Source organism: Malaya genurostris, chromosome 1, assembly GCF_030247185.1.
Source record: "Malaya genurostris strain Urasoe2022 chromosome 1, Malgen_1.1, whole genome shotgun sequence".
NCBI classification, from domain to species: Eukaryota; Metazoa; Arthropoda; class Insecta; order Diptera; family Culicidae; genus Malaya; species Malaya genurostris.
The window spans coordinates 116,734,396-116,759,926 of record NC_080570.1 but is presented as its reverse complement, the minus strand read 5'-3'; the positions used below and the strand labels follow the sequence as shown (position 1 = coordinate 116,759,926).

Below are 25,531 nucleotides of genomic sequence, written 5' to 3'. Positions count from 1 at the left end.
CATAACTGACATTAGAAGAAGATGATGACGAGGTCGATCTACCTGTCAATAAATTGTTTTCGTTAGAAGACGAATTGGCAGGCGTACCTGTTTTTTGTTTCGAAGAAATCAGTGCCGAATTAGGCGTGGCATTTGTAACGGTTTTCTGATTTTCAGGTATGTTCTGTAAATTTAAGGTCGTTGATTTGACTTGTTGTCGAAGCGAACGAGCGTTTAAAATTTTTTCCCTGACAGGACATTTCAAATAATTGGATTTATGATTTCCATTGCAATTTGAACATGAAAATTTATCAGTGGTTTCATTCGTTGGACAATCGTCTTTCGAATGCGATTTACCACAATTCAAACACCGTATATCCATATGACAATTTTTGGTTCCATGACCGAAGCCTTGGCAACGACGACATTGCGTTAAGTTTGCAATACGATTATGCCGTTTATAATGTTCCCAATGAATTTTAATGTGGGAAATGAAACGTACTTTTTCTAAAGTTTTCAAATTGTTTACATCACTTCGATTGAAGTGTATTAGGTAAAGTTCATGGGAAATTCCAGAGCGTGGTTTAGAAGTACCCTTCGCTCTTTTTTTCATAAGTGAATCGTCGTCAATGTTTTCTTATACCGTTTGATAACGCGCCATACGGTATTTCTGGGCAATTTCAGCTGTTTAGCTAGCCTAGATGCAGACCACAATGGATTTTCCAAATAACTGTGCACAATTTTTTTTTCCTTCTTTCGGTTTCCATGTTGATTGTTTACAAAGTACAGTCGATTTTCGGAATGTCAAAAATCATACGTGAAGCTGACAAAATTCCCGACACGTGGGCGCCAAGAGCTTCCAAATCCGTCCACCAGGAGCGCCACAATATGAGCAAAAGTTTGTTCCAATTCTAAATGAAGCAAGCTTTATGGAATACTAGCTGAAGTAGCAATGCAATTGCTACTGCTAATTGAGATGATGATTGGTAAATGATCGCTACCGTGTAAATCAGGCAATATTTTGCAGGTGCAATCCTGTCGAATTGATGTTGAGCAAAGAGATAGATCTAATGCACTTGGGCGTGCAGGAGGTTTTGGGATCCGTGTCATGCTACCCATATTTAATACCGTCATGCTAAAATTGTCACAAATGTTTTGTATTAAAGATGATCATTGTAAACGGAACCCCACATAATACCGTGCGAATTTAAATCTCCCAGAATCAATCGTGGAGCAGGAAGGGCTTCAACCATTTCATTAAGCTGTCGCTGTCCAACTTGTGCTTTTGGAGGAATATAAACCGAAGCTATGAAAATTTCTTTGCCTTTCATGTTTATTTGGCAAGCAACAACTTCTATACTAGAAGTTGAAGGGATGCTTAATCTATAAAAGGAATAGCATTTCTTAATTCCCAAAAGCACTCCACCATACGGAGAGTCTCTATCGAGACGTATAATGTTAAAATCATTAAAATTTAAAGCTATGTTTGAAGTAAGCCATGTTTCGCATAAAGCAAATACATCACATTTTTGACTATGCAATAAGATTTTAAATGAATCAAGTTTTGGCATGATGCTTCGACAATTCCACTGCAGGACAGTGATTGTATCATTTGCGGCGGGTGATAAATTATCCATCAAAAGATACAAAACCTGAGACAATTGGCCATTGAGCTGATAACTGCTTCAAAAAGGTTCTAGCTATTGGAAGGAATGCCATTATGAGGGTCTTTAAACAATTCCTATTGTTGAAAAACTCATTCTATCTAATGACAAATGTAGACGTTTTACCTTTCTCATAAATGAAAGGCTATGAAATCACTGTGCAAACCGACTTTTGAACCGAGGCCCGCAGGGCCGAGTTTCATAATTCCATTCGAATCAGTAAGTGTGAGCTTTGATTTGCATCATGATTTGTGGAAATCGGTTGAACCGTTGCTGAGAAATTGAAGTGAGTTCCGTTTTCGGAGCTTTCCTTCACTATTACCGGTGCTTTCGGAAGCGGAAACCAGGCACTAGTAGTCCCAAAGTAAATTTATATATCCATCAAATAACAAGTTTTGCCAACTAGATGATTTCATCAGTAAATTTTATTTTAATGTACACCTCGTTTCGCCATCGCTTGTGAAAAAATACTCATGAAATTGAAAATTTTTGCAAATTACACCGTAATACCGGAACCGGAAGTCGGATATGGATCAAATTTTCGGGGACTTTTTTAAGAATTTCAAGACCTTTCATTTTGATCTAAGTTTATAAAAATCGGTTAAGAAATTTTCGAGAAAATTTAAAGCGCATTTTCTCATACATTTGCACATATTGCCTTGTAATTCCGGAACCGAAAGTCGGATCGGGATAAAATTCAATAGCGATATATGGGACCGTAAGACCTTTCATTTGAATCTTAGTTTGTGGAAATCGGTTCAGCCATCTCTGAGAAAATCGAGTGACATTATTTGTCACATACTCACATACACACAGACATTTGCTCAGTTCGTCGAGCTGAGTCAAATGGTATATGACATTCGGCCCTCCGGGACTCGGTTCAAAAGTCTTTTTACACGACGATATATACGGCAACGTAAGCAAAAACATTACTGAATGAGAGCGGTGTGCATTCTAATTTTGGATCGAGGACAGGCAGTGGACTAGGCGAAAATATTAAGGACTTAAGGACACTTATGCAATTGTACGAGGATGATGAAATCAACCGACCACTGCCTGGTCAACGTGATTGTGTAACAATTAGGAAGGACGGAAAACACCAAGCTGTTCAAAAAAGGCTAACGACTACTACATTGCGAGAAGCTTACAACCGATTTAAGGAATGAAGTACAAATTGGATTTTCATCCTTTGTCAACTCTGGCCTATGAACTGCAAACTATTAACCGGCTCACAACGTGTGTGTGTGTGTGTGTGTGTGTGTGTGTGTGTGTGTGTGTGTGTGTGTGTGTGTACCATTCACGAAAATGTTAATCTCACCATTATTTTTGAACAATGGATCACAACCGACAGATGCGATATAGTTCATAAACGTTCATAAAACAGAAGGAAGGGTTTGTTTCCTATTTTGTTAAAAGGTTAGAAACATTCTTTCGGGTAAAATAGATTTTTATTTCTTGAATAAACTGAAATAATAATAATACAAAAATCGTTACAAAAATAAAAATTGTCCGATTTTTTTTTCAAACCGCTGTATCTCGGGAACAGTAGCAAAATTGTGTTTAACATCTTTTGCAGTGTTCTTTCATTTCGATTTTTCATGATATCAAAAATCTACAAGGATCAGCTCTATGGGGTTGTTCGAGCTATTGATGTGGAAAAAGTTTATTACGCGTCTTTTTTACGAGGATTTCCGAAGCTACGCAGTTTTATATGCGGATTCCCGAAGTTACGAGGTCCGTACCCGGCACCCGAACTCTGTTTGCCTTGATTCGTGTTTGTCTTGTATCCGACGAAATTACCGAAATTACATTAATAGCCCAAATATATGTAATTATACTTACGTGCATACTAGCGTAACGGATATCGATATTTAAGCTTCTTTTCGCCAAGCTTGTAGTCAAGTTTTGCGTGCATGTAATTTTATAGCGTTCTCTTTATCTTATTTAAATTAGAAATTAATCTTAAGCACTTAAAATTTACCCTGGGATTCTTGCAAAGCAACGTAACAAAGCATTTCATCCAAACTCGCATGACACAAGACCAAAGCAAACCAATTAAAGCTTCAAATCGTGTTATGGCACTTTTTGTCTGGCTGTCTGGCAACAACCTACCTCTAGCATGCTACGCGTAGGACTGAAACGTTAGCTATAAAATTTCGCTTCTATTTATAGTTTCGCGTACTTCCAACAGCTTCGCTTTTGCATCGATTGACCAATCAGAGCGATGCTTTCCCATTTTTTTTATTTAAGATATTTTTATTCAGGCCTATTTGCGTACAAGCTTTACGTGGCCGAATTAGCCGATTTTTTTAAATAACAAATTTTTTGAAGTGGATCTCGTTGTCACTCTTTTTCTAGGAGGAGAAGAGCTTCCATTTCCCTCCTGCGAGGGTTGAGGTGCACTTTGTTCGTGGCTCGTCTCGTCATCCATTGCCTCATCGGTTGTATTGTTGTAGGTGTCCGTCTTCGTTTCGTTTTCCTTGTTGTTCGTAGTCTTGAGCAGTTGCTGGTTGGTTTGATGTCTTTGGTTGAAGATGTCTTTTTCGCAGTTTCAGTGCAAGATTTACCGCAGTGTGCAGGTTGTTCACAAAACTGGCATGTAACCAGCTGATTTTCATAGGTAATCAACGTTTTACACGAACGTGTCCCACCTTGATCACAAATGATGTAAGATGGAATTGCCTTACGTAGTTGCATACGCACAACTCGCACGCCATTCCGGATGTCGGGGAAAAAATTCCGCCATACTTTCCTTTCGATGGAAAGGATTTCACCGTACTACGACATATTCGCCCGAACGTACTGATCGGTGGCCTGCGGGGGAAGGTCATGCACGCGTACTTCTATGGCATTGTCCACCATGTGCACAAGGATTTTGTATTTAATGTTATCACACTCAACGCTGTGCACCTCTTTTTTAACCGAAGCGAATGCAAGTGCATCGCTTTCACGTTTAAACATAATGTACACACAGTTAGACGCCTTGTTGAATTGAATCTCATTTACATTATTAGCGTCTAGATGCATTCGTTCTTTAAGTAAGATTTCAATTTCATTTGCTGCTGGTCTAACTTTGCAACGCTTGAAATCTATACAAATTGAATTCGGTCTTGCAGGCCAAGTTTCAGGCTTTGTTAAATCGTATTTGACCATTCCGTACACTCTATTGTTCACTGGCGTATTGTCTTTGTTTCTGTTGTTTCGACCGTAAACGATTTTCGACTGCGTCGGGTGAGATGCGAGCACGAACTGATGCTTTCCCATTGATAAATTGCTTACTCCTTCAAAACCGTCGTCTGTGGCAGGGAAGCAGACAAAATAAGGCACTGCTTGGTACTAATAAAATCTTCAATTATTTATAATTGAAAATACGTGGCTAGATACATTCAAATCGAAACCTAGAAATATTTCCAATTAAATGGTGAAATCGATGCAAAATTGGCTGAGCTGAGAGTGTTTTAAACCTGATCACATTTCTACGTGTATTTTTTTTCTTGTGTTTCTAATTTGCACCCCTATATAGAAATCAAAGATGTGTTCCACATCAAAATGTACAATATTTTGAAAATGTGTAACTTTTTCAAACCTTATTGTTCCATTCTAAAAATTTGAGAGTATTTTATTTTGGATATTTGAATTACTACTAAATATTTTTACATAGTCCTCATAATGACCTAAAACAATGTAGAACTGGGATATATGTTATTGAAAATTTTCAGGGGATTTTTTCTTAGTAAGGCTTAAGTTAAAATGGCAAACAGATGATGCAAATTGTTTTGTTTGCCCACAAACAACGCTTACGTAAAATTTGAGCTAAATCTAAGAATACAAAAAATGAATTTCAAATAAAAAGTCATTTGCTGTAGAATTGTTCCATTAGTAGGATGTCAAAGCATTTTTGTAAATAGATTAATAAACATAAGATTGAAGGAATAATTGTACTATTGAAATTTATTTTTACAATTTTGTATCTCCTTTTAAAATTAGTTCAATTCAAGGCATTACTTCATATAGTTGCTGCTTTTAATATTCTCAATTTTTTGAGTTTCAAAAAACTTTTGCCTTGTATGTTTTATTTTCTTCAAATATGAACAGCAAAATAATAACATTTTCAATTACCTGGCCACTAAATTATGTGAATGCTACTTCATTTCTTCTGTGGATCAAACCTTTTGACCTTTACTGTAAAAAATAAGCCAGGGTGCCTCAAGGTTTATACTTTCAATATCGCTCTATCTGTTCTAAACATTATTTATTACATCTGACATTATGCTATATTGACAATAACCTTACAGCGACAACCTTCCAATGTAAAATTACCTTCTGATACAGTTCGAATCATTGCATATCAATTTACTGGTAACCTCGACTTAGATAGTCAACCTACCATAACTGCCACCATCGCACTGCACCACAAACCGTGCGAAAGCAGCGAAATCACGGAATTAATTTTGCCATTGAAAAACAGAAACAGAATAAATTTCCTGACGGTTAAACTCAAGTCCAAAAATTTGAAATATTCCTCACGCTTTTAATGCAAACGTTTCTATATGTTTTCTGATAGCCATCGAAAGCACACAGCACATCATACTGAATTACCGAGGGGTGAACCAATTGCACAATCGCATGAATCGAGACATAACAGTAAACTAGAGCTCGGTTCGTTTCTGTACCGCATCCAGATCTGCTAAGCCTTGCCAGTCATTTACAAGTCTTTGAACAAAGCAAGAGGCGCGCACACAACCAACATTCAGCGAAAAAGTGCTTCCTCATTTGTTTTTTTTCGTTTTGGTTTTTTCATTCCTAACTTTTCAGAGGACACAATCGTGCCAGCTCAGGCAGCCGGTTAGAGCCATCCGTTCCACTCTATTGATCAGTTATCACTACTAACACGCTAAACAGACTCATGCTGGTCACGCATGGACAGCGAATAAATTTGAACCTAGGTGACGGTGAAGGTTTTGTTCGATTGGGAATGCCACCAGTAAACAAATTTAACATGAAACGGAAACACAATCGTGATCCTCGTGTCACGTCAACGTCGACGTCTACTTCGTTCTACGGACATACCTCTCGCACTTTTTCCCGCTTCTCGTAATCGATCCCAGCCGCTGACCGATCGTCAATCCGGAGCCAGTCAGAGGCATTAAAATATCTCGGGACGTAGCTGATGTTCCGGAAAAATTCACTCCGCTGGATATCTTCCTCGTCCGGATAGTACGTATCGTAATCGATTTCCAACCCGGACCGACGACTGAAGCTGTAGAACGACCCGGCGGGTGTTTTTAGCCCGGTCGGTGGTCGAATCATATATTCATCCCCGTTCAGGATCAAGTTATCTTCAACACTCGCGGCGTACCGATTGAATTTCGTGAAATCTTCGTATGTCCGGTACCGGTCCACGGTATTGTCCTCGCCGTTTTGCTTGTGTACGACCAGCGTCACACCGGTTATTGCCACTACGAATAACGCCGTTGCGACTCCGCTCAAGGCCGGAGCCATCACGATCCGTATGTAGGTATCACCACTCGCACTCACACTGACACACTGACTCTCACCTGCTACACTATATCACAATCTGTTGGTAGCTTGTGGTTCTTTTTTTTGCCACCAAAGCCACTGATCGATTGACATTCATGTGCGGAAACAGCTTTTTTTTGTTGTTGTTCATTTAGTGGTTTCAATCCGAACTGGGCTGCATGAACTGACTGGTGATGTGATGCCTGGGGGTTAGATCAACTTTAGAACTGTACGGAAAACTTTGACGTTAATGATCAAAAGACTGGCCAATCGTCAACGGTTATCAAAGGGTTTTTAAAACGAATCTGCAAAAGCATTTTGGAATAGTGGTAAAACAATAATAGCTAAGTTTACCATATAAAATTCGAAAACACAACTCGAATGGTTTGAATGGCATATCAAAGTCCCTTCACTTTGGCCCCAGGAAACAATATTTCAACAAAACTAACGTAACAATGTTTGTTCAGCGAATTGAGAGTTTTGGGTCGAACGCATTGGAAACTACCACATGATGAAATGCTTCCTCTGACTGTTTTATGACTTATATTTTCCCATACCGCACAAATCACAACAAATCTGATATTGAATTTCGATCGTTCAAAGAGTTTCAACATTTTTTCGAATGTTTCTCAAGAAAGTCACCTTGAACCACTATTATTTGTATTGCTTGTTAACGATCTCTGAGTGAAAATAGCTATTCCAAAAATAGGTAGGAAGTCACCAGACTTCACATACTCCCATTCTAGCTATTTATTTTTATATGCTTTCTTCAATTTGTTGCACGCAAATTGTTAATTACAAAAAAGTTGTGCTTAAGAAGCGTGTAGGGTCGAACACTTTTAAAAAATCATTTATTCTTTCTTTGTATGTTCTTGTAGTAAAACATTTCAACGATGGTGGAATATGAACAACAAAATCTTTACGTTTTCGTCTGCTATTGAATTTTATTTGGATCGAACTTCCGATTCTGGAGTAAAGCGGTAAAATGTGAAAGAAAAATGAGGAAATAGGCACTCGATTTTCTCAGAGACCGCTTAGCCGATTTTCTTCAACTCAGATTCAAATTGGAGGTCCCATAACCTGCTATTGAATTTCATTTGGGTTCGACTTCCGGTTCCAGAATTACGGGGTAAAATGAGCAAAAAAAATGAAAAGTGTATTCGATTTTCTCAGAGACCACTCATCCAATTTTCACAAGCGATGCGACTTCCGGTTCAAATAAAAGGTCTTACAATCCTCTACAACCCTACCGCATTTCATCCGGATACGACTTCCGGTTCGGGAATTACAAGCTAATATGAATAAAAATATATGTGGCACTGAAAAATGAAACCAAATACTTTCAAATTGGCGTAAAGTCATTCAATTACTTTTTATAAATTGGAAAGTGATGAGTCGAAGACGAAGCGTAAGAACATGAACGAAAATCTGTATGCCGCCAAATTTGTTTCGTTCTTTCGGCACATCAAGTTAGCAGAGATGGCATTTCACCAGAGTTATACACGCTAGAGTCAGATTTTTGCCACACCGAGGATGAAAAAAACGAAGCACCGCACAAAGAGGAAAGCGCACTTCTTCTCAGTGTCGAATAGACAGCATTTGAGTGTGTGCTTGTAGTTAAAGCAGCTGGCGCGAGTGAAACACATTCTCTTCGCATGAATCGCTCACACGCGCTCTCGTCTAAATACACCCAAGTGACCACTGGCGCGTGATGGTGAGCGAACACTTCTGTGAACTTCAATTAATAGAGAGTAGATCTGGCCTTGCAATGAAAAATTTGCAAGGAAAACCGAAAATTTTACGATAAATTGTTTTATTTTGCTGATTTTGCGTGTCCACGCTTCATCTACGAAAACCATACAGAAGAGTGCTCACCGGCGTGTACACCTCTGTGAAAGTATCTGCATCCACCTCGGAGAATTTATTAGCTAATGCTCTAGCACTTTGGTGCGATTCAGTGGAAGAGGTAAAAGGAAATAAACAAACGCACTCATGATGTGTGCACACTCTATACAACAGTGGTGTATAAATGTGAAAGAGAAGAGCTCTCGTTGAAGTTGTAAGTGCGAGGGGAGAAATTTTGCTTGCTCTTCGTCACACAGAGGAGATAGACATCTCTGCAAGTTAGACATAGTGCTTCGGCGCAAACAGCAGATTTTGTTAATCCGGGGGCTTTATATCAGCAGTTCAGCATAATCTGCTGATGCACTGATGAGTCAAACGCGAAACGTAAAAACATGAAATTGCTCAAACAAACTTTTTTTTCTAATTCAAGATAAAAAGAAATATTTTTTGAAGACTCCCTTAGTAATATTAATGAAAACGTGATTTATCTGAGAAAGGCATCAAAATATCACTAGGTGGATTGAAACAGGTTTTACATTGAGAAAGTCACAGCTTAAATAATTTATAAACATTTGCAAAACTTCAAGAGTTTCGATGAAAATAGTCATTTTTTTCACTAGAGCAATCTCAGAAATTAATAGCAGAAAACTAAAATTTACAAAAAATCGTCTTTAATATTCCTAAAATAATTTCATTTCAAACTTCACATTTATCATTATGAATGAACATTTGACCATGAAAAAGCTCTTTTCCCAAGTGGGTGCCGCGTTTACGTTTACAAAAATAACAACGTGTTGATGAGTCAGAGCAGTGTTTGACCATGTACAATCCATGACTTCACTCCGGAATCAAAACGATCATCATCTGAGTGTACTGGAGCCAGTGAAACACGTCCAAAGCATCCAAAGTATTTTGGGTAAGCACTCGGTATAACCTTCATCGACTCTCTCGAGAAAGTAAAAACAATCAAATAGCGAATTGTGTTGTTAGATCGTTGCATGCAAAAATCAATCAAAAACGACCTCATACAACAAAGAAAAAATATCACCAAGACATTGCACCGATTCACAAGGCAATGCCAACGATAGTTATAATTGAACGAATGCACCTCGAATTGAATCCCCATCCACCGTATAGTCCTGATCTGGCCCCCAGTGACTACTGGCTATTCGCTGATCTAAAAAATGCTCGCCAGTAGAAAAATTCAACATAAATATAGAAACAATTGCTGAATGTGAATCATATTTTCAGACAAAAGACAAATCCTTCTACAAGCACTACATGGTATTGCTCTTGAGGGAGATTATATTGAACAATAAAATCGATTTTTGACAAAAAAGTGATTTCATTAGTTATTCACACGACTTATTGAGTGATGTGTTACAATGCTAATCTGTTGTGAAGCTACCAGCAAGAAAACACTACAAAGTATTTTTAAAAAATTGCATTTGTTTTGGAACTTTCTTCCTGATTCCACTAGTTAGCAATGAGCTGTCAGATCTATTGACATACAGTATCGCAAGCTAATTCTGACGTATATCGAATATTCTGAATTCTGAAAGTATATCGAATAAAATTTGAATATCTAACACTTGTGAATTATTTACAGCAAAATCAAAGTGCGTCCATACTTTCTGGGACAGTCTTTAATCGATATAATGAAAATTTGTAAAGTTCAACTATAAAGAGTGTTTAAAATATGATAAATCGAAGTAATTGCACCCCCAGAACGTTCTTGGGGTTTTGGAAATCAAAACTACTATAACTACGAGCACCAATAGGTATAAGAATTGTGAATGAATTGAATATCGATAGTGCACAGCAGTGCGGTAAAATTTCATTTTTAATCGAATAAAATAAGATGAAAATGAAATTTTTGGCCGCTGACAGTCAGCATATCCCTACTAATTCATTTCACTTTTGCTGCCATTTTCAAGTGAAGCTCCCGGAATTCATCGTCAGTTGAATAATCGTATCTAGTCAGTTGAAGTTTTGCTTGCTCAGTTTCGAGTGCCAAGTAGTCTACCTGCTTTAATGCCTTCGCTCTTGGTAGTAAGCAAATTCGAACGAATAGAATTATAAATGGAGTAAAGTATTAAAAATGAAAACTGAAGGAGGAAACAATTAATTTGTGTGTATTCTGTGATTGATATTTCAACTATCTGGTTCGTCTTTCATCTATTTTCTTGAACCAATTCGAATGTTTACATGAACCTCATTTGAAGGCCGCTCTCACACTACTGAAAGAGATATTTTGTCATTTCAAGAGTTCAACTGACGGTGGTTAAACTGAGAAATGAGTGATGAATTGAATGCTGCCCGTTCGGGCCGTCAGCAAACATTGTGTGTGTCAGAGAGTGACGTTTACTGCATTAGAGAGATCGTCAATGTGTTCCTCATTCAGTTTCAATTGAATTGAATGAAGTTTTACAGCACTGGTGCACAGTATACGGTTGTCACTGGAAACCGAAAATGACTGAAAGAAAGAAAGAACACAATTTAGAAACTACTGTTCCGCTTGCGTCGTTGACTGGACATGAATCATTTATTTCCCGTCATTTTCGTCTATTTTAAGTCATTGAAAATGACTTTTATTAGCTCTGAATCCCACCTATCAATATTGGGTTAAACCGGTACAAAATGCTTCGTGCGGTCATGGAATCTATGTGTAATCTACTTTTTAAGGGCTTTCTTCGTAATATCAATCGATTTTATTTAACCACAATAAGCCTCCTTTAGGAATGTGAAAAAAAGAATGTCATATACCATTCGACTCAGTTCGTCGAGATCACAAAATGTCTGTGTGCATGTATGTATGTTTGTGTGTATGTGACAAATAATGTCACTCGATTTTCTCAGAGATGGCTGAACCGACTTTTACAAACTCAGATTCAAAAACAAAATCCAAAGGTCTTACGGGGTCTATTGAATTTTATCCCGATTCGACTTCCGGTTCCGGAATTGCAAGGCAATATGTGCGAATCTATGAGAAACTGCGCACTCAATTATCTCGGAAATTTCTTAAACGATTTTCACAAACTAAGATGCAAATGAAAGGTCTTGAAATTCTATAAAACATCCTCGAAAATTTTCAATTTCATGAGGATTTTTTCACAAACGATGGCGAAACGAGGTGCACACATAAAAATCGTACTACTGAATTCATCTAGTTGGCAGACCTTGTTAGTTAGTGGATATATAAATCTACTTTGGCACTGGTAATAGTGAAGAAAAGCTCAAAAAAAACGGAACACACTTCAAATTCTTAGCAACGGTTAAACCGATTTTCACAAATCATTATTCAAATTAAAGATCCGACTTCCGTTTCCGAAATTATAGGACGATGAATATCAAAACTTTCAAACATTCCCTGACGCCTACCACACAGCGTGTCTTGTTCAGTTTTGTGTAGCGTGTTGGGTTGCCACATTTAAATCTATATTAACTTGACAAAACTTTTTACAAATTGAAAAGGTTATGGTAGTTTAGACTCAAAGAAAGTTTTTGATTTTATTCAAGTTTAAAAGAAAAAAATCCTGACATAATCTTCTAATGATGTATTTGAGAATATAAATAATATGAAAAAGGCATCATTACACCACTAGGTGGATTAAAAAAGGTTTTTACATTAGAAACACTCTATTCAATCTTCTGCAAGTGCTTCGATTTTGTGTTATATAGTTAAACTTGAATATAATCTAGTACAAAGAGGGAACTTGGAGTGAAACGACTAAGATAGCGTTCCGTGCGGTACGTTATGGTTTCGTTGAATCTTTTTTTCCCCACTGCAGTGCATGTGCACCGTGTCTGTTCACCTTGACAATATCGTTTTGGGTTGATGAATTTTTGTTTTATCGAGTTGGGGTAATTTTTTCCTCGACGATGAACAAATTTTGCATGAAAAATCTCAAAGGAGAACTTTTGAAAGCACCAAGACTATTTAATCTTGATTCCGTCGCATCATACAAATCCACCCAACTGCCAACTGGAAATCCACGAGAATGACGAGCAAGCAACCTCGTACGGCTACGGGCCAAAGCCAAACCAAAAACCGTCTACGATGGTAGAATACCTTCACCGGCAGCCAGTGAAGGGAACCGAGATAGCAGCGCAAACAAGAGCGAGGAGAAAAAGTCGCCAATTCAGTACAATTAAATAATAACAGCAAGTACAGCGTCAGCTCGAAATGGGTCACATTTTGTCCGCGTACGGTCCGTCAGAAGGCGGTAGCAGTAGCGAGCGGAAATCTGATGCGTCGACGATTGGCCAGTTGTCGGTCGAGGTTCTTGATTTTGTACTTTCTACACTGACTTGAACACACACGGATAATTCCACAAACGGTAATCGTCGCACAGTTCCACCTTACTTTCGTTGTCCAACTACCGATGATATCACAATGCCAAAACGGTAGAGGTTTACACATTTAGCACAACACTTTTAAAGGTACAGAGGAAATCTCGCTACTTCCACAAAGATTCCAATCGCTCAGCAGTACAAACACTTTCTCTGTGATGATCCCGTTACTTCAAACGAAAATGGCACATAGACTACTGCGAGCGCAAGATCATGAAAACTAGCAGGAATCCAGTAAAATTGCGAAAAACCATGCAAACTGCCTCGTTCTAGAGCGCGTTGGTCGTATTGTGCACGGCCAGTCGTCGTCACACTTCGGACGGACTTCTAGACTAGAAGTTGTACAGTCACTTTGCACCGGCCCTTAAGGGCACCGAATGAATCGATTCGTCTGCTACGGCAGACCCATGACCTTGAACCCGCAAGGCGATCTAGTGCGATCCGATCCGCAAAAAAAAGCACTGGCAAGCGACGGAACCGACCCGCTGCCGGACGCGATCGACTCAAGACTGAAGTTGAGTAGCGGCGCTGTTGATCGGCTACCAACCAACAGCTGATCACGCGAGCCGAGGCGTTGCAAAGAAATCGTTTGCCGGTTTGCGAAGAGAAGCAAATAAATGTGAGTGCAATGCGATGCGACGAGTTCAGAAGCATTCAAGTGACGATGAAGGTTGGTGCTAACGGGCATGGACACGCTGAAGTTGTCAGTTTTTTTGTAACTGACCAGTGACGATAGGAAATTGAAAAAAGCTCGATCATTGCATCGTTGCTTCCATAACCTTCAGAACTAAAAAAAAAATAACTACCGTAATTAGTTCCCATCTTTCAATTACACTGCCCGAAAGCTTAATTGTCCCGCGATAAACAACTCTTCTAGATCGTTAGCACTCGATCACAGGTGCTAGCAAGATCGCCGGAAGGAAGGTCAACTTCATTAGCGCCACGTGTTCTGTTCTGTGTGCATGACGTGCATGACACCACTCACGGGGGTTGGGCCGTTTTTTTTTTCGAAAAGGTATTGGCATAACTCGGCTAACCATGGGCATAGGTTCGGTTTTGCAATACACAGTGGTGATGGTGATTATTATAATGCCTATATCAACGAACCTTTAGGTGTTGAATGACTTTCCGATACGCCGAGTTGAATCAAGGCCGCCAATCTCAATCGGTTGCACCAGCTATGATTAATGTTGCTGCTGCTGCTGCAAACTTGTCAAAGTCAAATCCAAGTCGGACCGCCTCAGGTAAACAATGATGTATGTATGGCCAAGACAATGATCACAAATGAGACGACAGAAAACATGACGGTTTTGACGGAGCGCCATGAATGCATGAATTAGTTTGTCATTTCTCAACGGTGTATTGTGTGTACGCGTATTTGTATTGTAATATTGATGTTGGTTTTAAGACGGAAACGGTAGAACTGGTTTGTTCGGTGATTACTGTGAATCACATTGCTCTAGTGCGTTTCGCGTTTACATGTAATGCGGAAACAGGTGATTCTTGGAGTATTGAAAATTGTTTGCAGACAAGTTTTTTTTTATCAAATATACTTATGCTACATTCGTTGCGGTGTGTTGCTTTTTGTCGTGAATACTACTTCAGTATGGGGCACCTTTTTGATCGTTACTATCTCTTGTTGTATCTAACGTATCAACATAATTTTTGCTACATGCCATCAGTAATATGATCAACTATATATGATAACATTTTCTGTTGTATGACAGTTGATCATAAATAATAAAAATTTGAAGTTTTCTAAATGTTTGGTATCCACGAATATCAAAGTGCGACACTTATGACGCGTGTTTGGCTTTTTAGTCATAATTTTGAAAGTTCATAGCTCAGTGATCTGTAGAAGGATTTAGTTAGATTATACTATTATTAAATTAGAAAATGAACAGCTTAAACATGACATTTTCTTATTTATGTGAAGCAGGGAAAAGTCCGCTGGAGTTGAGAATTAATTAAACTTCCGTCTCCAGCAGGCATAAAACCTCCTCATCTTTTGTACCAACAGATAGTTTACATCGAAATAATACTAATGGGGGTAGGGTCTAAATGATGAAAAAAAATTATCGTTCAACCAAATAAATTCAAAATAAAAAAAAGCATCATTCGAACAACATTTTGTATTTTTTTTCGTGGAAATATATTGAGAAACAAGTCGGTGAAGAGATATTTTTGAGAACGCTTCTTAAAAATCATAATTTGCAGGTGTCCACTGTATCTCTTCGCAGACTAATCAGAAGTGAACAAAGCAAAGCAGCGTTTCTGTTTGATTTTTTTATTTTTGCCTTTCTCATATAGAAAGGTTATGCAATCACTTGAAAAACCGACTAGTAAAAATTGGCCCGGGGGGGCTGAGCAATGTCTGCGTCTCTGTGTGTGAGTGTGTGTGTGTGTATGTGTGTGTGTATGTGTGTGTGTGTCAAATAATCTCATTAGGTTTTCTCGGAGATGGTTGAACCGATTTTGACAAATTTAGATTCAAATGAAAGGTCATGATCCCGGTTCCGGAGTTATAGGGCAAAGTGTGTTCAATATTGTCACTTAAACCGGCGAAACAAAAAACGTAAAAAATTGCTAAACTCTTCTCAAAACTTCACAAATTGATAGTCATTATCAGTAGGCAACTAAACAAACCTAGTTCTCGGTATCCGGTTCCGGAAGCACCAGAAATAGTGGTCATATATATCAAAATGGATCTCACTCACTTTTCTTAACGATGGTTTGACCGATTTCCACACACTTAGATTCAAATGAAAGGTCTCACTGTGCCATACGGAATTCCTGACTTTCATCCGGATCCAACATCCGGTTCAGAGGTTATAGGATAAAGTGTGTTGAATATTGTACACCGTCACTTAAACTGGCGGAACAAAACCGAAACAAATGTTCTCGGCTCAACCCTTATTCCCAATCTTAGGCTGAAATGAAAGGTCTTATGGTCTTGCCAAAAATTACTGCATATTTTCGGATACAACAAACATTTGAATCGTCATTTAGAGTGAAATGGTAAAATTGTATAAAATCTTCAAAATTTGAATAAAAACTAGTAGAGTTTGTACGTCATGTTAGTTTTTGGCCGTACGAGCCGACTTCGATTATACCGGTTCTCGGGTTCCGGTGCCGGAAATGCATATAATAGTGAACCCATTTCGTTTCCTTAAGGATGACCTTCGCGAGCAAATCACTGTTTTATTCTGTACTAGCTGACCCGTCGAACTTCGTCTCGCCCCAAAATTTGTTCGAATTTATGTTTTCGTACATCAGAATTGTAAAACGACTAAGTGGTTAACGTTTCTCTCCATTATTTTTCTGTTTACTTAACCTACAATCAACGGATTTCGACACTCTTTTGCTTTAGTCCGAAAAGAAATATCACAAAAAATTAAAGTGAAAATGTGAAATACTTCTGTTAAGCAAAAATCGAAAAAATGCACAGATTCTCATCATCTAATTAAAGAGTTTCTCTTCTAGAGTTATTCATTCGGAGAGTAGGATACATTCACAATTAGTATTTAGTCCAAGTAACCAAAAGTTCGTAAAAAAGATTTGGCTTAAGAAACATACAAAGCATACTGAAGAGTCCGATTTTAAGGAATTGCTCATACTTGAATGTTCATCCGACGCAACAGAACAAACTTTGAAGCAATTCCTAATACAGTTTTTAAACAGCGAGAAAGTATCCTCAGAACTTTTTCTATACGTTCAAGTTGCCAAAAAGTGATATGCGTATTTTAGAGCTCTAACAAAGTGAATATTTTCCAAGCACTGTGGAACTTTTGGTTGCTTAGAGAGACGACGCTTAAATTTTAATTTGGTATTGATTTTACCAATTTGAGAAAAAAAATCACAGAACATGACATACAAAATTGCAGTCTCAATCTATTATTGTAATCATCTGGAACATTGATCTAATTGTCACTTATTATGTGTGCTTAGTGTAATCTAATTCATCCAAAAGCAGAACGAAAGAAAAATCTCTTGGTTTTCTCTTAGTGCTTCTACAGCTCAATCTTTTCATTGACTTATTAAAAAAAATTCTTATTTGATAAACTCACGCTCACAATGGCCAATATTATTCATCTGACTTCATCACACACACAGTCCATTAACTGGTAAACGATTTCAGAACTTTTCTTTTGTCTACACTGCCCATACTCGCATATCGATTTTCGCCAATTTCAAGTTAGCTTTAGGAATGCAATCTAAGCACGTGGCTCGAAATGACAAATCGCATGGATCAAGTATGCATGTGGAATCTCCACACAAAACTACTAGTTGCGCGCCAAACGATTTTTTCAACAATCTAGTATTCTTCCCTTCGACGGCCAAGCACTTATGCAACTCGTTGAGCGTTAAACATCAATCGTAGATCTAGCAATCATTGGCGACTTTTTCAATGGAAAATTCCATTGTCCATACGAAACAACTTTATGGATTTTTCCCACTTTTCCGGCAAGTTTTCCTATTTTTTTATGTACGAAACCGGCGGGGGTAGAAACAAATCAAACAAAAAAGAATCATGTAAATCCATCCATCCGTTCTTACGTGATGCGATTACAAAGAATGACTTCTGCATTTATATATATATATAATTTTTGAATAGAATACCACAATATTATACATGAGAAAGGCATCATTACAATACTAGGTGGATTAAAACAGTTTTTTTTTAAATTTTGGGTGGTTGTTTAAAATCAAAATTACGATTTTTTACGAAAGTATCTGCCGTTTTGTAGCTGTAAAACCTCACCAAAGTAACAAACTACAATAAGGAAAACGTTGGGGTCTGGTATTTCACATGTAGAAAATGTGTGAAAAAATTGAAAACAATTGGTGCAGTAGTTTTTGAATGACGATGGACACGAACTTTCAAAACCTGCTTTCGAGAAAAACGCATTTAAAGGTTTTTTGTTTATAAAATCGAAGGAAATGATTTATTATTCTATGGAGCCCGTAGGGTCAAACATTTTCAAAAAAATCATAACCCCATAAGTTGCTGAGTTTTGTTCTGATAGGCTTCAAAGCTACTGTAAAATACGGGTCCAACTTCCGGTTCCGCAGTTACAGGGCAATGGGTGTCAAAGTTTTCAATTGGCCGTATAGAATGACAATAAGTACAACACCGGTACGTGCAACGTTGAGGAAGCAAACACAACGCGATCGATGCGCGCTTTGTTCTATTTCGTACACGCTATAAAGAAAACGAAACGTTTACGGATGTCTGTTTCTGGTGTGTGATATTGGTAAAAGACGGTGCTGCGATTGATACAAATCTTAGCTATTCTATGATAAGTGCGACCAAAACTAACAGAAAAGAAGGTTCGCTTCGTTTGTTAGATTTCGTTTGGTTAGTTCAATGGAAATAGAGCATGAGATAGTAAGTCTAGGTTTAACTAGTTTCAAAACTGTTCCAATTTGTACATCATATTTGTTGCTGCAAACGAATCAACAAACAAAATGCAAAATCAACAAACACAAAACACCTGTTTTAATCCACCCAGTGGTGTAATGATGCCTTTCTCATATTACTCATAACCACCTTTATTCTGAATAACGTTTTTTCGATCGTATTTCATTCGTATTCTTAACATCGCTAGCAAAATCAAAGGTAGCTAGAATTCGAGCGAACCATATTCGATCGTAAAACCAATACGTCGTTATTCAGAATAAGGTCACTGTGATGTTCGCAAAAACAACTGTTCATTGAATAGAAATAGGAAAGTTTGTTTGTTAATCTAACAAAATCTACAAATCTTGTTTTTAAGAAAATGTAGCAAATGTTAATGAGTTTCTTTGTACCAAAAATACGAAACTGAAACACAGTTCAATTTTTCTTTTCTACAGTTCAAAGAGCAAATCCCCAGATTAATTCCAGATGAATACATTCTTCAAAGAGAACAATGTTTGACCCAGTTAAGCTGCTCTTTAGAAAGGATCAGATCAAGACTATGTAATTTATTAGTTTTTAATACTAGAACTAGAACTTAGTAACAATTAAAAGAAAATAATGTGACTACTACGTAAAATTCTGATTAAAGGTAAGTTCAAATGAAAGTGATTTTACAGTACAATTTAAATGAACTTCGTGTAAATTTCACAAAATTATTCTATAGAATCTACAAAAAAAATCACGTAAAAAGTATTACAAGAAAAGTTATATGGATAAAAATCACATACGCTTTCACGTAGCATTGAATTGAGGATTACAACTGACGAAACCTGCAGCACTTCTACAATTGCACTCTGACGCAGTATCTTCATGAACGTATTAGACGAATATTGGAAACAACCCTGTGTTCTTCGAATTTTAACGTATGAGACGCTGATGGATGCTAACAGTAAAAATCAGAGACTGCATTACAACACCATTCGCAGTCTGCTCTGGAGTCCCTCAAGGCAATCTCTCAGAACCATTTATAGTTTTACTCTACCTTAACGATCTTAATTTTTCATTAAAATGTCATAAGTTATCTTTCGCGGACGATTTCAAATTGTATTACCTAGTGAAAAAAGTGAAAAACACTACATTTTTGCAGTCTCAGCTGGACTTATTCGCGTACTAGTGCCATGGATGATTCTAAATGCATAAAAGTGTTCAGTCTTGTCGTTTACTCACAAACACTCGCTAATTAAGTACGATTATAACATTTCACATGAACTGTTCAAACGTGAATCTTCCATGAAGGATTCAGGAATTATTTTCGATTCTAAACTGGACTTCAAAAGTCACGTCGATTATGTGATTTCTAATCGCTTGAGTATGCAGCTGTTGTCTGGTCACCTCACTATCAAATCGACATCGAAACCATTAAGCACAAATTCGTCAGATTCGCTTTGTGCAATCTACCTTGAAGGGATCCAGCTGATCTTCCCAGTTACAAAGATCACTGTAAACTTATAGACTTTGATGTGCTATCTGCGATGTCCGCAGGAATGTCTCTAAATCTGTTTTCATTTCTGATTTGTTACAATCACGCATCGACTGCTTCTCAAGATGATTAATCTCGACATTCATCGTCGCAATTTACGCTCTCATATCTTCTTGAGATTACCTATAGCACGGTTATAGTGAACCTTTTTCTAGCACGTGCCGAACATTAAATAACTGCTCCAAAGCCTTCGATTTCCATCTATCTCGTAATGCAATTAAACTATGGTTACAAATTCACTTGTCAGATGACCCTTAGAATTAGTGTTAGCTTGTAAGTGAAACTGAATTATTCGATGTATTATTTAAGTTTATGATATATGTACCATTTGGATGTGAACAATCTGTTGGTACAAAAGATGAGGAGGTTTTATGCCTGCTGGAGACAGAGATCAAATAAGTTTCATCTCCAGCGGGCTTGTTCCTGCTCCACAAAATAAAATTAACAAAAAATTGAATAAAATACCTGCTATTGACCTCTTGGTATCGTGGTTAATGAAGGCACAGTTTGAGTTTCAGATAGCCATTGTTATTCGTATTCACTAAACTATTGACTAAACTCAGTGACGATCGTGTAACTAACGTAGGATGGTTTTCTACTGACAGCAAACGAGTGGGCAGTGTCTCGTTAGCAATATCCAAGCTGACTGCTCCATCACTAGGCTAGATATTACGACGCTGGGAAGACGGTATATCGAATTACAAATGCAGAACACAGCAAGCCAAAACAGTAAAGACAGGACTGATCTATCAGTAGTCGAGTGGTTAACGACTAACTGATTGGAAAATTGGTATTTGGATGGTCAGGAGGCCAGCCTCTTTGCTCAAATGATGCAGCGCTGCATATCCTACGCGTATGCAATTTGCAAACAATTGTATTCATAATATTCGAAGCATGTAGAACTTGAATAAGCAAACATGTAGAACTGCTCTGTGTTTAAGCTACGCTGGAGATGTGGGAAATCATATCTCAGAAGCAAAACCCGACGAATTGACCTGGCCTATCATGTTTCATCATATCGCCGACAATGTTCTCTACTATGTACAGTCATCGAAACCATTCTCGTCCTTTCTATATTTTGTTTGATTCGAGTCGAGATCCAAATGGAACTTTCCAAAAGTAGTGCTGGTAGAACCACATAACATGGGATTGTTTCCTATAGTTTTTCTTTTAAATTATGAATTAAGAATTTACAAAGGAGTCGATCGATAGTTACACTTGCGCATTGTTGACGTTTTTTTCTTCCAAACATTTTGCACGTGCTCCACTCTGATCCACAGACATGTAAGCACGTTCTCTCTGAACCGAATCAAAACTCAGATTAGGCATGCTTTCGATTGATATAGCTATTTGCACGTACGATTAACTAGGTGAGAGCTTAACAATACACCAGGACTTATTTGTTACACCTAAACCTCCATTTACGTAACTTATATATGTATATATGTATTAACATACGTACACATGTGAAAATGGCCAATTCGGTGTGATGAAGTTTCATAGCATTGTACCATCAAACAGAATCTATAGTTATTATTTCGCACTTCCGCTCGGGATTGATACTGCGGCATAATGCCGCAAATCAACGGATCGTACGGCGGTTGTTAACAATACCGTCAGAGATAAGCGATGGACGTTTTTGTGTACCCGTTCAACAGACTAAACCAAACTCATGGAGGGATTGTTATTCCCGTCTAAAATATGACAACACCCGGGGTTATCGAGAGTTACTGACCCAAAGCATCAGCCGATGGTGGTAAGTTCTACCGAACGTGCACAAATATGATCCTATTAACTGATGTAAACTGCTTTCAGTAATAATTTAATCAATTCCGTCTGACGGCAGCGCACAGTTGTGCATTCAATTTATGTCGATTTATAGAATGGCGAAACCCTTTAAAATCAAACATGCATCAAGCTCGGTATCTGGTTCAATACTGAACGTGCTCACAGTCATAATTGCAGTAGATTCCTGAACAGCATTTCATGCCAACGGAGCAGCAGAAGCGCAGCGTAAACAAAATTGTCATAACCTGGGAAATTGTGAATTGAGGCAAGCAATTTGATCATTTAATACATTTCCATGATTGACAAACAAAAGAGAACGAATGGAGTTTGCAGTCACTCCTTACACAATTGCTCTGCATGCGTGCATTTGAACGGGAATAGTGCAAATGATGTCCAGTGGTGGAATGATTTCATGTTACGAGATCGGGTCGTCAACAACGTAACGCCGTTTGCGATTTGAAAATTTGTATAGATATTCATCCGTTTACAATTTGCACATTGCAGAAACATCATTTACCGAGACAAGCATATTTTTTTTATTGGTGAGTCAAATCGGGCCCATCTTCTGTTTTCCCCGTTCCGCATCAATATCGCCAAACACGCTTCCGAAGTGTACTCGCGTTTATATTTTTGGTCCAGAATCAGCGAGCATGGCTCACAGCAGCAAAGTATTTTTTCATCTGCAGAATTTTGCTCGAAATGTGACGCAAAAATGGCCCAATTTCACTTCCCGTTCGGACAACACCATTGCATACATTTTGTTGACATAGAAGATTTTTTGACGTTCATCGCTATCACGAAAGACCCACAGTGTTACACCCACACCTCCATTTACGTAACTTATGTATGTATATATGTATTAATATACGTACACATGTGTGCAAATATTTGTATTCCTAATACATATAAATATTGGTGAAGTAAAAGCGATCATTTATATGTATAAATATTTACACATATATGCAGACGAGTGAGTGTGTAAGCATACGTACATACATATATAAGGTTCGTAAAAGGAGGTTTGGGTGTATATCCCATTCGACACAGCTCGATGAGATTAGAAAATGTATGTTTTTTAAAAAGTTTTGTATGCGTGCAACTTTCAAAAATATTTTTACCGCACAATTTTCTCGGAGATGCCTTTGCTAATCTCAACAAACTAACTGGTTTGAAAGCTATAATTGCAACAATTGATCAGATTCGAGCTATAATGGAATAAGTGACGTAACCAAAAAAACAAGTTGTTTTTTACCGCTCAATTTCCTCAAAGATTGCTAAGCTGACTTGAAACAGTCTAGGCTCGTTTGAAAACTACTATTGAGCCATCGATCAAGCTTATAGATCAAATGGCTGTCAGTTCTAATTCCGGAGAAATAATGGTATAAGTGACGTAACCGACATAAACGCGTTATTTTTTGCCGCTCAATTTTCTCGGCAAACTAAACTAACTAACTAAACCTAAACTCGTTGGAACGCTACTATTGTGTATCAAGTTCGAAGATCAAATGACTGTCAGTTCTGGGTCCGGAGATGTAATGGTATAATTGACGTATCCGACAAAAACGCGTTGTATTATTTTACCGTTCTATTTTCTCGGATTTTACCCAGGTTAGGCTCGTTCGAATGCTACTATTGTGTATCAAGTTCGATGATCAAATGGCTGTCAATTCTGGATCCGAAGATATAATGGTATAAGTAACGTAACCGACATAAACGCGATGTTTTTTTGCCGTTCAATTTTCTCGGAAAACGTTGAGTTGATTTAAACAACCCTAGGCTCGTTTGAATGCTACTATTGTGTATCAAGTTCGTAGACCAAATGGCTGTCAGTTTTTTGATCCGGAGATATAATGGTATTATTGACGTATCCGACAAAACGCGTTACTTTTTTTACGGTTCTGGAGATATAATTGTACAAATTTTATTCCATTTGAGAATGTAATAATGTTTTCCTCATTACAGCAAATATGAGAAATGAATACAAGATTCAATTCAGACCTTTTTGGTTTTTCGTATTCTGCAGTACCTCAAATGAAGGCTAGAAATTTTAAACACTCTTCAACCTATTATTCCGAAACCGGAAGTTAGACCGCATAATTTTTTTTAGAATCCTTTTAGATCACAAAACTCTTTAATCAAATAAAAATTATTGAAAACCAGTCTAACTATCCCCTAGAAATTGAAGTGAGTTTCCATGGAATTTTTGATTAACCGGAAAAGGTTTGTCCGCCTCGTTAGGCCATCAACTATAAAGTTCGTGCCGTTTTTTCGAAATTTGAAACCTTGACCAAAAAAAAGTTGTTGCGAATTCAATATTGAAAGTATTGTTCATCGCTAGCCACTATTTTTTCCCATCTTTCTGGCAATTCACGGATATTGTTTTAAAAAATTTGACTGGTTTGGCCGCAATCCGCGAATCTATTAATTTTTTTACTTCATCATAATTGGAGAAGTACTGATCAGCCAGGTCAAGCTGCATCGGCCTCGGAATAAATAGTAATCGGAAGGGGCAATTATTGAGCTCCGCGGCGTTTGGGGCCGGACTGCCCATTTAAGCTTTTTCAAGTTTGTTTTATCGGTTGGGTAACATGTGGCCAAGCTTTGTCATGTGGAAAATCGAAATTATCATTTCAACTGACCACTAATGATAAAAAAAGTTCTAGCATTTATGCTGCGGCTATTCGAAATATCAGTCTGCTATCTTGAAACCGCTATTGTCTCCTAACTAAACGCAATTATAACGATTGGCCCAAAAACTGGTCGAAAACTGGAAATTACACGACCTATCAAAATTTCAATCCGGTCATGTCTCTAACATTACATAGCCTTTCTCGTATTTTTAAACAACAAAAAAACAGAAGATTATGATCCTTCCCATTTGGAAATACTAGCTCATTTCAATCCACTTGTTAGATTTAAAACTTGAAATTAAATAGAGTCCTACTTACGATCATCTGGTTGTGCCTATCGTGTAGGACGTAATTTAATCCCGAACCCCTTTGTGTCATAACCTTGTTTTGGTAGAAATTCCTAACACGATCGTACAGTGCACTCAGACACTTGCCGCCCCTATTGCATCGGTCGTTGTAATCTTTTCAGTCGCCGTTCACGAATGCATGTTTGGTTGACATAAACATCAACCGAAATTTGCCAGCTTACTGCGCTTGCAATCACGAATCTGTTTGCCATACATATGTAGTGTAAACAGCAATCCATCATGTTGGTAACAAATGTACGGCATTGTACTGGATACTAACAAACTGTCAGCCTGTCATCTCAAAAACAACAACAAAAAAAACTGAATGCATCATTCTTCGTTACTATATTGTGACATGAGAGAACAGTGTTCTTGCCGTGCAGACGATCGGTTGCATACTGATAGGGCGTTTTCTTGAATTTATGTCGAACCAGAAACTCACAAGATGTTATCGGTAAGCATTA

The 25,531-nt window shown here is 37.8% G+C and overlaps 1 protein-coding gene across 10 annotated transcripts in view; it reads right to left on the bottom strand.

The window, feature by feature from the left end:
• Positions 1-25,531, bottom strand: part of LOC131425553 (mannosyl-oligosaccharide alpha-1,2-mannosidase IA) — a 103,756-nt gene that overhangs the window by 49,269 nt on the left and 28,956 nt on the right. Inside the window, exons 1-2 of one of the 10 annotated variants that reach the window (XM_058587526.1) lie at positions 13,320-13,867; positions 6,714-7,366 (exon numbers count right to left, since the gene is read on the bottom strand). The exons of 8 other annotated variants lie outside the window; for them this stretch is intronic. In XM_058587526.1, coding sequence (XP_058443509.1) covers positions 6,714-7,145 — 432 coding nt within the window. In that variant the 5' untranslated portion in view covers positions 7,146-7,366; positions 13,320-13,867. Of the gene's footprint in view, positions 1-6,713; positions 7,367-13,319; positions 13,868-25,531 lie in introns of those variants that run through there. One more of the 10 variants, XM_058587527.1, reaches the window with a different exon arrangement.